We start from the raw sequence: 15,137 nt of genomic DNA, 5'->3' as shown, positions 1-15,137 counted from the left end.
TGAAATTAATATTCTCATATGCAGTTAGACTTGAAAGAAACAGAAGAAAAAACTATTCAATACGTAAGTGTAAAACGAACATTTATTATCTCGAAATTTTCGTCGCACTGTGAGCATATATCCAATTCTTCTATACACATTTTTTTATTACACTATATATAACGTACACAAGTTCTTACTTTTGTTCTTAGATTCATTTAGAATTAACACCACCAATAAACTTTATGTAAAGAACATAACAATTACACTGAATAAAAAATGCAAACAAAAAATTTAAACAATGGAACAGAATGACATAAAATATATGCTCAAAATATCTAAATAATGACTGTCCTACAGGCATCAAAATATTTTTTCTTTATACAATGCTACTGCGATTTTGTTGGTATAGGAATGAATTTATTAAGAATTATATAAGGATTATATTACACAATCATAATGCTATAATAAAATTATGGTGAAGTTTTTGATTTCACTTCAAGCTGAATTACATATCACTAATTCTTCCTGTCAATGATAGTTTTTCTTAAAGTTCTTTTTTAATATATGAACCAACTCTACAAATGTGCAATAACAGCAGAAAATAATTCATTAGTAGTATCTATAAGCACTTTCTAACTTGTGCCAAGCCGAACAAGTTAATGCCTAATATAAAACTATTTCGATTGTAATTTTATGAGGCATTAATATATTTGTCTTGGCATGACTTCAAATATATATATATATATATATATATATATATATATATATATTTTTCCTGCCTTTAAGTGCTTTATTAGTACTATTATTATTTTCTGCTATTAGCACTTTTCTGTTTTTTAGTGCATTTTTGAAGTGGGTTCATACTTTTTTTTTTTAATAAAATCTTTTATTTTCTGCTTTTTAATGCGTTTCTGAAGTGGTTCATTTTATTTTTAATTTTTCCGCCTTCGATGTTAAAAGACGATTCTCGCAGTGGGCGACCAATCAGTGGAAAAGTGGATGATATTCTGACAGAAGTCGAGTAAGATTGGCATTTAAGCAGACACGACATCGCCAATGACCTAAACATCCATTAACAAAGTGCTACACCATTTGGAAAAATCTGGATACAAATATGTTCTTCACTAGGTTATATGCAACCCATCTTACTTTGTTGATAATCCGCTCGTCGCATATTTGGGATAAGTTCTTTCTTCAGGTGTTGCACGAATTATTTGAATTAATTATTATTTTTTTCAAATATTTTATGCATAAGATTTTTCAAACATTTTATACTAAAGTTTCTCAAATATCTTTTTGAAGTCAGTTAATAAAAATGTAAATAACCACCCCGAAATGATACAAAAAGAAATTACCAAATGTTTCATCGTACCTTTTCTTCGCGTTGCTTTTCATTATTATTGTTGTTTGTAATATTTTTAATACCGGTATTTCCTATCCACATAATACAATAAAATACGTATAATAATAGTAATTTCCTAAACTGCCGAAAATGCGATACAAAACTTACACATTACGACACGACACAAATTTACATCTGTTTAGCAACTAGCGATGCAAAAAGCAAAATCTAAAAAAAAAAAAAAAAAAAATACGCGCATGCATATTATATATATATATATATAATATATATATATATATATATATATATATATATACAGAGAGAGAGAGAGAGAGAGAGAGAGAGAGAGAGATAAGGGACTCCATAGTCGAGTGGAGAGAGCGATAGACTCACGGCCGCGTAGTGCCAGTTTCGATTCCCGGCCTGTCCTTCCGAATTTTCAGCGTCCAGCCAGCGTTGTGAAGCAAACTGGAGTGTCACGTGAATAAAAGACGTGATGGCCATTAGGTCTAGAAAGCTCCTGGTACGCCTGTTAGGGCGACGCAACGTGCTGATCGTCGGTAGGCTGGACGTAGTTCAGCCGGTCACTAACAGATGGTGTTAGAGTGGCTCAAACCCACAACGGACTGTCATGCCAGTATTTATAGATGACGGAATTACAGTGTCTTTCTTATTTCAGGTGTATGATACAAATTATTATAGCACTTAAAAACGCATCGTCACAAGCACTTGGGTTTACAAGAGGAACAGAAAGGAAAAACGTTGGAACAAGTGGGTATGGATTTCCAATTACAATTTTTTATATAATCAGTATATGAATTAATAAGACGTTACCTGTGGTTCCATCTCCACAGGTCCACTACAGATTGTGTATTCTATGCAAAGAAAAGAGATAGGAACTTAAGAATCGGAAGCGTCACCAATATAATTATGATGGTCCAATCTAAGTTTATATATACTTTAAGAGCCCAGGTTTAATAAATATGTGAAATTTGAGTAATATACAAGACAAACTAATTGGTAAACTGGGAGTGGAGAATCCACACAATTTGATAATACTAGATAAAACAAAGCAAAAGCCGAAAGACAATTCTTTTGAAGCTTGGAAGACCAAAGTCAAGTTAAGGGGATTGCTCTTTTCTTTTTTCTCTTTCTTCACAATGATTGAACAGCAAACAGTTTTTTGTATGATGATAGTTTGTTGCCTGTCAAACAGATATATTGACGCTATAAAGGCGGGTATTAATACCTACGGAGTACGCGCAGCGTTAACAAGGGCTGTCAGGAATTGACGTGAATTGTAGAATATGTACGAAATCTTTAGTAGTGGGAAATGTACTTTTCACGCCAATAGAAGAATATATAGACAATTCGATTGCTAAAATCATTGAATGCCATTGTAATAGGATAAATTATAAGGTTAGTAAAGAACTGGAATTTAATGTTGGAAACAAGAAATTAAAATCTGATCTAGTAGTAGAAAAGAACATCAGCAGCTACATAATAGACATAACTCTCCGATTTGAAGAAGAAAATATAGATGTAAGGGTAATAAATAAGTATAATTGAAAAAATAAATACGCATAACAGACTGCAAAAGCTTTTTGGAGAGAATAAAAGGTTTGAGATTTCACCATTAATAGTTGGACCAAAGGATGCATTAACACAGGTATCAAAAATTGTATTTAAAAAGTAAAATGTCCCTAAATTCACACAAAAGAAAACTAGTATAATAGCATTAAGATCTACAGTAGGGATGCTAAACGAACACTCAAATTATGCTGGTCAGAAGCTATAAAAGATTTTTAAAATATTACCTACAACTTGAAACACGGAAATAATAATTAAATATATACAGTTTAAGGTGTTAGTGTTGTAAGTTTTTATATCTTGGAAAATTTTATAATGCGTAATTGTTGGTTTTATGTATATTGGTTGCATATGAAGTATGCTACAGTATTTTGTTACGTTATAGCTATATTATGCTCTTTTATTTAGAAAAAAGAAAAGTTATCACTAATATATAATATGGTTTATTGGTTTTATGATCTGTTTTATTGAAACAATTTAGTTTTAAATAATTACTTACAGTATGGTCTTATGGTCTGTTATTGTCAATGAAAACATTTAAACGATATTTTATAAAAATAAACGCAGACCCATATTTGTGTTGTAACTGTAATAACTATATGTGTTTAACTGATTAGCGTGTTGTGTTAATCTTGAGCTATACATACATATAGATTGAAGAAGAAAACAATATACGAGTTAAAATTGCTGTAATGAGATGGCCATATTTCGAAATCCAATGCAAACATGAAAATTGCTATTTAAGCTTTTAATCATATATATTATATATATAGGGTGTTCATTTATTTTGTAGCCAAAATTCACTGCGAAATCCTCACACCTAAATAAAATATAAAAAGTCCATATGAACGTAGCGCGAAAAACGCCTTGTTTCAAAGTTACGGTATGCCGAAATGGAGAAAATTGTAACTTTGAGTCTGCCTAGCTCGAAAACTATGAGAGATATCAACGGCGGTTAAACACGTATTAGAGGAACTAGTACACTGACTATTTAAATAATCATGTTTCAGAGTTGGGACGTAGCAGCGCAACGGATTTTATAGAGGGAGCTGCTGTATACGTTCCGCTCTTCTACCTCTCTCTCGAAAATAATGTGCGCTCGTACAACATCAGGTGTACTGGTGCGCTGGTACAACATATATACCCATCTGGTGTATAAACTTAAATCCGCTGTTTTGCAGTAAGAAAAAACGCATGTTTTGGTCATAGAAAGCAAAAAGAAATTTATTGAAAGTACTTGCCCTCGCTAGCTACACATTTTGCCCACCTTTCGGGCAAGCCACTGATCAAGCCATTTGCGGACGTCTGCATACGAATCAAAGTGCTGCTTAGCGAGGGCGTGGTCCATCGACGCAAACAGATCGTAGTCGGAAGGGGCCAAGTCTGATGAATAAGTAGGATCGGGTAGCACCTCCCAGTTGAGTTTGTCCAAGTAGTTTTGGACCACTGTTGACGTGTGCGATGAGGCGTTGTCATGGAGGAAAATCAGCTTGTCATGTCTTTGTTGATACTCCAGCCTTTTTTTTTTTTTTTTTTTTTTTTACATGGAGCACGGTGCAATTTGATCAGTTGTTGATGGCAGCGGTGGGCATTGACAATTTCACCAGGTTTCAACAGTTCAAAGTAGACGATACGTTGCTGATACCACCAAACATACAACATCATGTTCCGTCCGAAGCAATTTGGTCTCGAAGAAAATGTTGAGGGCTGGCCGGGATCAGCTCACGATTTCTTGCGTTTAGGATTCCCGAAATATATCCACTTTCCATCGTCCGTCACAATCCGATGTAGAAATGACTTTTTGCTTTTCTTTTCTGTCTGGTGAGTAAGATTTCGCATGTGTTTTGGCGTCTCTTCAGCTGCCGATAGGTCAATTCATGCGGCACCCATTTTCTGATTTTTGAACAACAGGATAACATGCCCATGGTAGCTTCTTACGAGCACGAACGCCCTCTATGAACAAACAGCGAATTTAAGCTTATACACCTGGTATATATATATATATATATAGTGGTCGAAGTGAAACGGTATGCGGTAGTATGCCATACCGCCTCTGGTTTTTCAGTGGACGAAGTGAAACGGTATGCGATGGTATGCCATACCGCCTCTAGTTTTTCAGTAATCAAGATATACCATCACTGGAGAGTAGATGCTAAATATCTTTAATAAATCCTTTTTATACATAGTAACTGACAAACAGCTTTGCACGTCGAAGATTTTATTTCTTATGTAGAAATAATTTCTAAGTTAACAACATGGACATTTTTTGTTATCTTTTTCCTAACTTTTGTTTTAAAATTGAGCTGTGTTCAAAGAAATTCGTGTAGTATGTATTTTGATGTGCCATATTGAATTTTCTTATATATGTGTGTCGTCTTGCCTCAATGCATATAGGTAAATGTTGTGTTTTGAGCATGGGCGGATTTAGGAGTTGTCTGCTGTGGGGGTTGGATCTTCTGGGGATTTGGATTACCTCTCAGTCGAATAAGGGTCAGGGAGTTTTCCGCAGGAAATTATTAATATAAAAGCTCAGTTTTTAAGCATTTTCGTGTATAATTCTTCATATTACAACGTAAGGGGGTATTTTTTAAAAACATTTTTCAGTTGTTGGCGGAGGATCAAAGTCTTTCCAATGATTTTCAGTCATTATGGAATAGAAAATCAATCTTTTGGGCAACATACCCTCACTGTTTTTCAACATTTAGATAGGCGGTATGTCGAGTCAAAATCGTAATAAAACATGCCGTTTCTGCTTTTTTTCCCCACTTCGAACACTATATACTATATATATCAACGTTTTTTTAAAGCGGTATCGCATAGCATATTGCAATGCATCTTTCATTATTACCACGGAAGCTAAAATAAGGAGCAAGCTGAATAAATATTAGTATAATTTCATGAAACTTTCCTTTAAAAGGTCGGTTGCTGCAAGAAAAAATGCCTCGACTTTGGGTTACAAAACCGTTTTCCACTCTGTCTTTCCTTCCCTTTGTCGGTTTGTTGCTAGTGGGTCACCCTCTACACCTTCTCAGGTTTCGAGTCATCCCATCTGTTTCTGAGTATGTAATAAAAAACTGTATTTTCAAGAAAAGGCGCATTGGTAGGAGAGGAAACAAGTTCAAAATATACTGGACCTAGCCGATATGGTGTAGCATGAATGAGGCTTGGATATGATTAGTACAACGCAGAAGGGCGTACAGTAGACCAATGAAACAGTAACGGCTTTATTCAGCGCCGAAAATAGAAAAAAACTCGTCTTGCTTTTCTTTCCGCTTTTCATTTGAAGTACTAATATACGCCTCTTATAAAAACCGTATTGCACGATTTCTCCGAAACATACAGTATTTGCACGATTTCTCCTCGCCAGATGCCACGAACCTAACTCAAGAAACACCCCGATCAAACGGACTTTCTCTTTACTCATTATAGGACAGAAAATGTGATACAAAATTTACAAATTGTGATATAAATTAAAATTTTATCGCAATTTGATTGTAAAAAGAACTGATTATATATATCTCCAGGGTTGATCAGAATAAGTGTTACAAACCAATATCTCGCGAACTATACATCAAATAAGAAAAATTTTAAGAGTAAGAGTCAATGTACACTACAGAGGGGCCTAAAAAAGATGGGTCGAATACGAGGTTTCCCCCGCTCCCCATTTTGGGGGAGGGGGATGTACGTGAAATTTTCAAATGGGAACATAGGTCGAGTGATACTTCGTTCGAAAGAGCTTGGAAAATTGAACAATTTTCGTAGGAAGCAATTTTTGATATGGGGCATCGTTTTCAAGACAGCCCCCAAAATGGTCCTGCATCAGATAAAATTTCCAGTACTTATAAATCAGAAACAGTTAAGTAGAGAAAGATGAAACAAAGAATGGAAGAGGAAAAAGCTATAGGCAACGTGGAATGGTGTTGTCGCGGTGTCTCCAGGGCCCTCATCATGGAGCCCCGGGACCAACCTGAAAATTTCAAATGTTAATATAGGTCGAGTGATACACAGTCCTTTCTTTTCTCTAAACGTGGTTGTGGGCAATAGGAAACGTATATAAATAATCCAAAATGACCCATAATAGTATCGAATCCATACTTGCTGGATCCCTGAGAACAGAGACACATTTGATGCCGTTTTAGTCTATGTTTAGCTTCCATTAGGACCCCTACAGGGTGAAAAGTAAAAATAACAAAAAAAAACAAAAAAAAACGACCGATATGGGTCGGATTCATAGGTTTCCTTCATTTCAGTGTCGCTGAAATGAATAGTTACACTTCCGACAGCGTTGAAGTTCAGCCATCATCCGTACGAGGGTTGAGAAGGGTTGGTGATAAAATATGTCTAGTGACACAGATCAGAGTCCAATTCGTGGTTTTCGGGTCGCTACGCTGCAAGGTGACAATCCTGATTACTTTACAGCCCAACTTTAGGCACGAATGGACATGTCCGCTGGATTGCAAATGTAGGCGTTACTCGTACATATATATGTGTGTGTATGGATATAACTACAGTTACTTGGAATGTCTGGAGCAATTTCAACCAATCTTAACACATATATGACTTACAATCTGAAAAAAATACGGTCGAGTAAGTCACCCGAAGGGGTGACATACAACCCAAAACGACAGCTATTAGTGATTAGTGTACAATCCATAGGTTTGAATAGTAACGTTCCAAATGCCGTTTAAGTCTAAGTTCAGCCCCATTTTCAGAAGAATGGGAGATGGAGTGCAAGAATATAATGACGAAACTGTCTGAGATTAGTGACGAATTTATAGTTTTCGGGGTCGGAAAAACGGCTGACCCAGTTGAAATGAGATTTGGAATATACTTAGTACCCAATTTAAGCTGATCTTTTTAATCATATCAATTTGATTAAAGGGTATATTCTGTGGGAGTAAGGAGCTCCCTCGTGGCTAAGCGTTAGGGACCCAGGGTGAATTTCTGGCTGAAGCTCACATGGTTCGGATCCCACTTTAAGGTGTATGTCCACGACTCATAGCTGAAAGGGACGCTAAATTAAAATCATATAAAAAATATCTTCCAAAGTTTATGCCAAAAGTAGGGTATTTTCTGTATGTTTGCCAATACATATTCGTTGAATATGTAATATGTATACCTATCCTAAGGGAAAAATGAAATGAAATCTTTGAGTTTTACGTCCCACGGTTATGCCGGTTAGGCTAAAGGAGACGGTGATGATGAGTAATGAATGAAATGGTGGAATGAAGAAAGTGGGAGGAAACGGTAGAACCCCGAGAAAACCCACGCACACGGTGTTTGTCCACCACAAAGTTCACTTGGCGGGGGCTGGGATGGAACCCGGGACCCCAAGCACCAGAGGTGAGCGCTCTACCACTGAGCCACCGCGGCCCCCCTATCCTAAGGGAGGAGGAAATTCAAATATTTTCCACGAATCTATTCTTCCCATGCGAAGAACGGGTACTTCAGCGTTTTCTATAATTAAAAACGTGTTTCGCAGTTTCTGAAGTTTCCTTTAGAAGAGAAGAAAAGCGGGAACAAGAGATGGTGAAGTTGCAACTGTTATAATAAGATGGCCATATCTTGAAATCCCTTACGATTTCTGACTGACTGAACGCCCACGCCAAACAACCGCTTAAGCTAGAAACATGAAATTTTGGCAGTGCACACGGTTTGTGACATAAGGTGTCACTATAGAATTTTTGGAATTCGACGAAGTAGGGGTAAACTCGGGACGGCAATTATTCTTGCCATGTGCAAGGTGTCATTCTTAACCTTGCTATTTCATTTATATATAAATACGTATGTTGCTTTGAATATTAAATATTATGTGTAAATAATGTTTAATTTAATAAGCTTGAAAAAAATCCAGGCCTGGTACTTATTTATCCATATACTGATTCTTATTTATTCATATATTGGCGCTTACTTATTCATGCTGGTAATTGATGGTGTTAAGTTATGGTTATATTTCAGATTAAAAATTGTATTGTGCTGTAAATATATATATATATATATATATATATATATATATATATATATATATATATATATATATATATATATATAGAGATTAATCCCGCTTTAAATATTTACGCAATTTATTCTCTTTAGTTAGTTACATTCTCAAGTTATTCATTTGACAACTTTTCAACTTCTATGCAGAGCCCGTTGCTAGGTTAAGAATGAAAAGTCGTTCTTTTGTCGACTATCCCTACACTTTTCCCCTACTGGCTGGCATAGTGCTTTTTCTTGCTTCGAAGAGATTTTTTTTAAAGTTTTTTATGCAAGTCGGAAACGTATATAAGGGCGAGCTGTTCTATTGTTGAGAAGGCTAACGCTGTCAGTTGGTCTTGTGCGATGACGGGCCAGCATAATATTGCAATGCTTAGTTGAGTGAGATTGTGTTGCAACAAGTGTTCCCCTAGTTTTGATACTGAGTTGTATTCGGATACTTAGGTCCGTTGGGATTTCAGGTTTCCCGCTGGAGTTAAGTGGGCTTCGGCCGTAAGATAGGGAAGCTGAGGTTAGGATCCTAGGAATTTGATGTTTATTAGTTAAAAATCCTACGTCTGATAGCAGACAAGTGGATTTTGGTTTGGTTTAGAAGAGATGGCAAGTGAACCATTTCATGGGCTCTGCCAGAGAGAGAGTGAACTCGACAAGCTTAGGTATTGAATCGCTCCTACTGATGGAGGATCCTTTAAAAAGGAATCCAGTTGCGCTTGGGTTTCATCCCTGAAGCAGATCAACATAAAATAGATGCCTGAATTGTGATTTTGATTTATCACTGCGACTTTCATGTAACAAAGTATGAGAGTGAGTTGTTTATCTTTCTTCCTTTAACCTTGAGTGCAAGGATAAGTATAAAATCTAGGCCAGGAGAGAAGGCTGATTAATTTAACCCAGATCTTACCTATCCTTATAATTCAGATAGTTCCTATTTGGTAGGCTCTGATTAAAGAGACTCCAGCCAGGGGTAGGCCAGATTTCCTTGAGTCAGGACAACGGTCTTTGAAAATAAGGAATACGGGGTCAGAATAGAGAGTACTGACCCCCGTATCTCCGCAGTTTCCAATAAATTAAAGGAAAGCAAAATTGTTAAAGGACTAGGAATTGATAGCGTAATAATTAGTTCCTTACCCTCTCCATCAGTTCTTAAGGCAGGTGAGCATTATATCTGATATTAAGGACGAATCTAGCCAAACAACCGAAAATCCTTATTAGAGAAATATTTTTTGAAAACATGTATCTAAATTCCATCTCGAAAACCTTATTATATTTCCTTTGTGATATGAATCATACCCTAGAAAATAACGAGCATTGACGGAACGAGTTTTAGCTGTTGTGTGATCAGGAGCCGAAGATTAGCATATTGGTATTTTAGTTGGAAGTTAAAATAGATGAAATACAGAAAGGGCATCTAGACCACATAATATACTAGTATAAAACTAACTTCCATATTGGAGACATATCTAACTTCCATATTGGAGTCTATGTCCAAGGAACATAATATAATATAAAAGATTAACCTCCACGTGCGAAAAATGGAAGTAAAGGCACAAATATATTACTTGCAAGACCGCAGACCAGCAAATAAGTGTGTCTGAGGGCGAAATCCCTAGGTAGCCGAAGGCTTTTATATATAATATAGATATAAAATGTCCCCCTGCCACCCCCTCCTTAAAACAAAAATTCTCAAAAACTTGGAGACACGTTTATTTTTAATGAGTTTATATATGTTCCTAGCTTGAGGAGTTCGTGAGATACTCAATTTATCGCATAAATTATGTAAGGTAACTGACTTCGATACATGGAAATAAATTTAAAGAGAATTGTATTTTTTCCCATAGATAAATAATTTTTAACTTAATTATAAATGAGTTTTGAAATACTTACGTTTCTTTCACCATCTTTCACAAGTCATTTTAAAGAGTAATAAACTAAAAGTATAATCACGGACAGAAGTTTAACGTAGTTTGTGACACTATTGCTTGAACTGATTTCTCGTTGATTACTTTCTCCTGCTATAGGATACATATTTGCAAATAAAAATATTTCAATAATTTCAGTAGTCTCTGCTACTTTCATCAGTAACTTCTTGAATTCCTACGCTACCGTAATTTCATTGTAAATCTTTTCATTTAAGATATAACCCATCAGAGAAGAACGATATTATTTAGAAACTTGAAAAAACAATTCCAAACTACCAAAAAACTGTGAAGACTTCAGTGAATTCTTTTATGTAACGATTATCTACCAAACTCAATAGTATGCTGCCTGTGAATGACACTCAGAAATCAGAGAGAAAAAAAAAAGTTCAAACACACACACTGGACCACATCATCTTGAAAATACAAATCTTAATCTTCAAATTTACATAATTGTTAAATAAAAAATTTTTCAGTGAGGAAGTGTACACGATTTCACATTTTCTAGTATTTCGGGGCTGTTTTTAATATACGTTTCCAAATAATAGAGTTTTCCTCTTATGAGACAGTTTCTTGATGAGAGGATCTTCAATGGATTTAGCGGAGCTCAGGAAGTTACTGATAAAAGTAAGCAGAGATTACTGAAATTATTTAAAGATTTATTTTTTGAAAAAATACACTATTTCTATTCACTTCAAATACTCTTTCACAGAAATTTTCATTGTACCTTTAAGACTTCTCTTTCTTTGTACTAACTGGTACCTTGTAAAGCTGGCGATTTAGTTAATGATATATTTCTTTGAAATTCTTAGTTTTTCACCTGAATTTCATTTCACATTACTAATAAACAAATAAGTCGAAGAAAACTACAGAAGCCAAGTTATTATCTGATCTACAAATTTAAAACCTGTGCCCGTACTTCGTTGCGCAACGCACTTAGCGGATGTTATTTCCAATTTTGAAATATAGCTTTTTAATAGAGTGTAATTAAAATTCAAACAAACAAAAATGTTAATCATCACGTCGATGGCGAGGTTCTAGAACATAGGTCCCCCTTCCCATTTAGCTGTAATAAAGACTGAAAACAACGTGTCCTGCGGGGCTCTAACCCGCCTTCACTCGCTGACGCTAGCTCGGCAATACCATTTGAATTAAATATTAAACTTTGGTACAGAAAGGAACCATCCTAGGTACTAACCTATATGGGGGGAACCTGTGTTCTAGAACCTTCCCAGAAATGTGTGGTGTTAATTTGAAAGGTAAACGTACAAGTACTAGAAATTTATCTTATCTCTCTCACGTATAATGAGATAGAAATAAGAAATGCAAAGTGTTTTTTTTTTTTACCACGTCATGGTAATGTGATATGCTATGCGTACAAACTTATCATAGCAGTATCGCAAAGCTATGATACACAAAGGCATGTTTTTATGCCATATAAAATGTATTCCCATCACCCTCGTTTAATGTATACTCCCTATTGCTGACGTGCTTGCTCCCTACCTTGATTCGGCTAAATAGAAATCTCGCTTTTCAGTACCCATCTCGAGTATGTTGGTTAGTATTATTGCACTGTAATTTTTATGTTATAAGTGATCATACTCAATTTATACCCATTGTGGTGGACAAACACCGTGTGCGTGGGTTTTCTCGGGGTTCTCCCGTTTCCTCCCACTTTCTTCATTCCACCATTTCACTCATTTCTCATAATCACCGTCTCCTTTAGCCTAACCGGCATAACCGTGGGACGTAAAACTCACAGATTTCATTTCATTTTTCAATTTATACCCATAACGTGTAAGGCCTCCTAAAATGAATCTCCACTCACTAATGTAATGGCCAACTGGGAAACACAGGTTCCCTCATATAGGTTAGCAGCTAGGTTGATTCCTTTCTGTACCTAAGTTTAATATTTAAATCTCATAGTATTGCCGAGCGAGTGAAGGCGGGTTAGAGCCCCGCAGGGCACGGTGCTATCTTTATTACAGGTACATGGAAAGGGGGACCTAGAATCTTGCCCATGTAACTCTTCCCTTAACAAACACTTTATAAGTTAGTAAAAGTGAAATTTCGGTAAGAGTGCACTTTGTGCAGAACATTCATAGGAACCGATACAATAAATAGCAATAAGGGCAATTACACTCTATTAATTTTCCCTAAGTTAACCCAACCCTACCCTACTTATTCCTACCTTGTCATCAAAAATATAACAAAATCACTTGTTCTAAAGTGCACTCTTGCTGAAATGTCTTATGAAAGAAAGTTAATACACCATGAATGTATGTATGTTTACCTAAACTGGGACTGCACGATAGTTTTCCTTTGTACAAGAAAAAATCGTGAAATCAATCTGATTTCGAACAATGTGCTACCGGTACTTCATTTCATTTGATCTCTTGCGAGGCATCTTCTTTATAGGTCAGGCATAGAAACAGGATACTGGTTGCTTTTATTTAACTCAGATTGTGATATATTTTAGGTCTGTAGATTATTGTTGGCTCGTAGGAATACTGAAATATTTTCCTATTTTTTTTTCAGTTTATACTTTTGCATTTATTAAATAATTAACTGGAATTCATTTTCTTTTCTTTGTTTATCTTCCGCATTCCACTTAGAAAATCCATTTTTTTCTTTCTTTTTCAGGTGAGTCCTACCAATCCGTTAAATTTTGTTGGAACATAATACTTGCTCCAATAATCTAAATGTAATCTTTACAGTTTATTCGTTTGGGTTTGGGAACTGAGAGAAACTACAAATTGAGGTCACATAGTAGCAGTTACAGTAACTTACCCGTTCCTGTTTCAATTTCTCGAAAGTGCGTGTATCAGCTGAGTCGGACGAATGTAAACTCAAAAGAACTACTGGTACAGCAAGTACAATGTCAAACAAACTCTGGAGCATCCTCATGATTGCTTGAACGCTGTTCGGATTTAAAAGTAACACTGGCAATAACAGCACACTAAAAAAGAAAAATAAAGACAAACGTCCTGTCATACATGCAGAATTTCAATTGTCAACTTTCTGATACACTGTAACTTCAATAACTTCACTTCAACCACATTATACTGTGTTTACTTTCGTTTTAATCGCTCCGCGACCTATTTCCGACTACCACGATCGCTTGAATGTTCTCTTATACCGATGCAGAAAAGCATTAGAAAAAAGAATCGCATGTTATAGCAACTAATAAAGAATGAAAAAAAAAAAAAAACTGCTATAGTGCTATTCTACCTTCGGATATCTTTCTTCTATCCAACCCACTCGAGTTGCTCAGTGTTCAAAACAATGTTTGAATCGTGCTAAGGGAATATAGACCTTAACGCTTTATCCTAGCCATACCATACTTATAACAATCAAGCTTGGTAAAATTGACACATTTTATATTAAAGTTGTTTTATACCTTCCTATTCCTTTTTCTTTTGATGACCACAGTAGTATCTTTCTCTTTAAACTTCTTATTTTTACAACGAGTTAATATTATCTTTGGCTTATTTGTTTTCCCACGTTGGCGTGTAGAAACCATAGCTCCAAGCCATCATGGTGTGCGCACTCGCACCGTAGCTCTCATTTGTTTTGACGTCACATGTAAGGCGGAAGCTTATTAAATCCACCTACACTTCCCATTTGTCCTGTCGCCTCTCTTAATTGAAAAAGGAAGTTGATCAATAAGTTACGATTGAATAAACGAGATTAAGTGCATTTAAATTTACAGTAAACAGAACAAAAAAAAAAAAAAAAAACGTTCTAAAAATAATGCCACTGTCCAGATTCGGAATGGAAAAGCAGAAAAAGTAATAAGGTTCTCTACGATTTAGCCTACGTATTTCAATGCCATCCATTGATGGGCAACCTACGGTTCGCGGGCCAGATGTGCTCCCCTAAAAGATTCCATCCGGCCCGCAGCATGGTTCCTAATCTGACGAATGAAAAGAATAGAATTACATCGAAAGAGTCGTATTAAAATTTGATTAACTTTACTTTTGAGAATCATGCATAAGGTGATCAGACGTCCCGTTTTAGCCGGGGCAATCACTTTTTTCAACTGTTATTCTTTCTTTTTTTTATTCGCAAACAGGACACTTAAATGTTCCGTCTTTGAGTAAATATAAACAAAGTATCTTGTAATTCTTATTCAAAATTTTAATGATCAGAGGTAATTCTTTCGTTAAATCACTGTGTGTAGAGCTATTTTTGTATCAACACATATTGGGAACTTTTAGGTCGTTCCTGGAAATGGCAATTGTCGAGCATTAATTAAGAAACGCTGCGGTACCACCTTTACTTATTTTGTAACTTGAGGACTCAGCTGG

General features: G+C 35.7%; 1 protein-coding gene across 2 annotated transcripts in view; it reads right to left on the bottom strand.

The window, feature by feature from the left end:
* Positions 1-14,395, bottom strand: part of LOC145664504 (glutaminyl-peptide cyclotransferase-like) — a gene marked incomplete at its 3' end in the record, with an annotated part of 37,623 nt that extends 23,228 nt beyond the window's left edge. Inside the window, 2 exon segments of one of the 2 annotated variants that reach the window (XM_081731228.1) lie at positions 13,618-13,786; positions 14,228-14,365. In XM_081731228.1, coding sequence (XP_081587354.1) covers positions 13,618-13,734 — 117 coding nt within the window. 2 annotated transcript variants of the gene reach the window in all.
* Between the last annotated feature and the right edge of the window lie 742 nt (positions 14,396-15,137).

The sequence above is a fragment of the Thermobia domestica genome, chromosome 11 (genome assembly GCF_964235325.1).
Source record: "Thermobia domestica chromosome 11, izTheDome1.hap1.1, whole genome shotgun sequence".
NCBI classification, from domain to species: domain Eukaryota; kingdom Metazoa; phylum Arthropoda; class Insecta; order Zygentoma; family Lepismatidae; genus Thermobia; species Thermobia domestica.
This window is presented reverse-complemented; position numbering and strand designations above follow the sequence as displayed.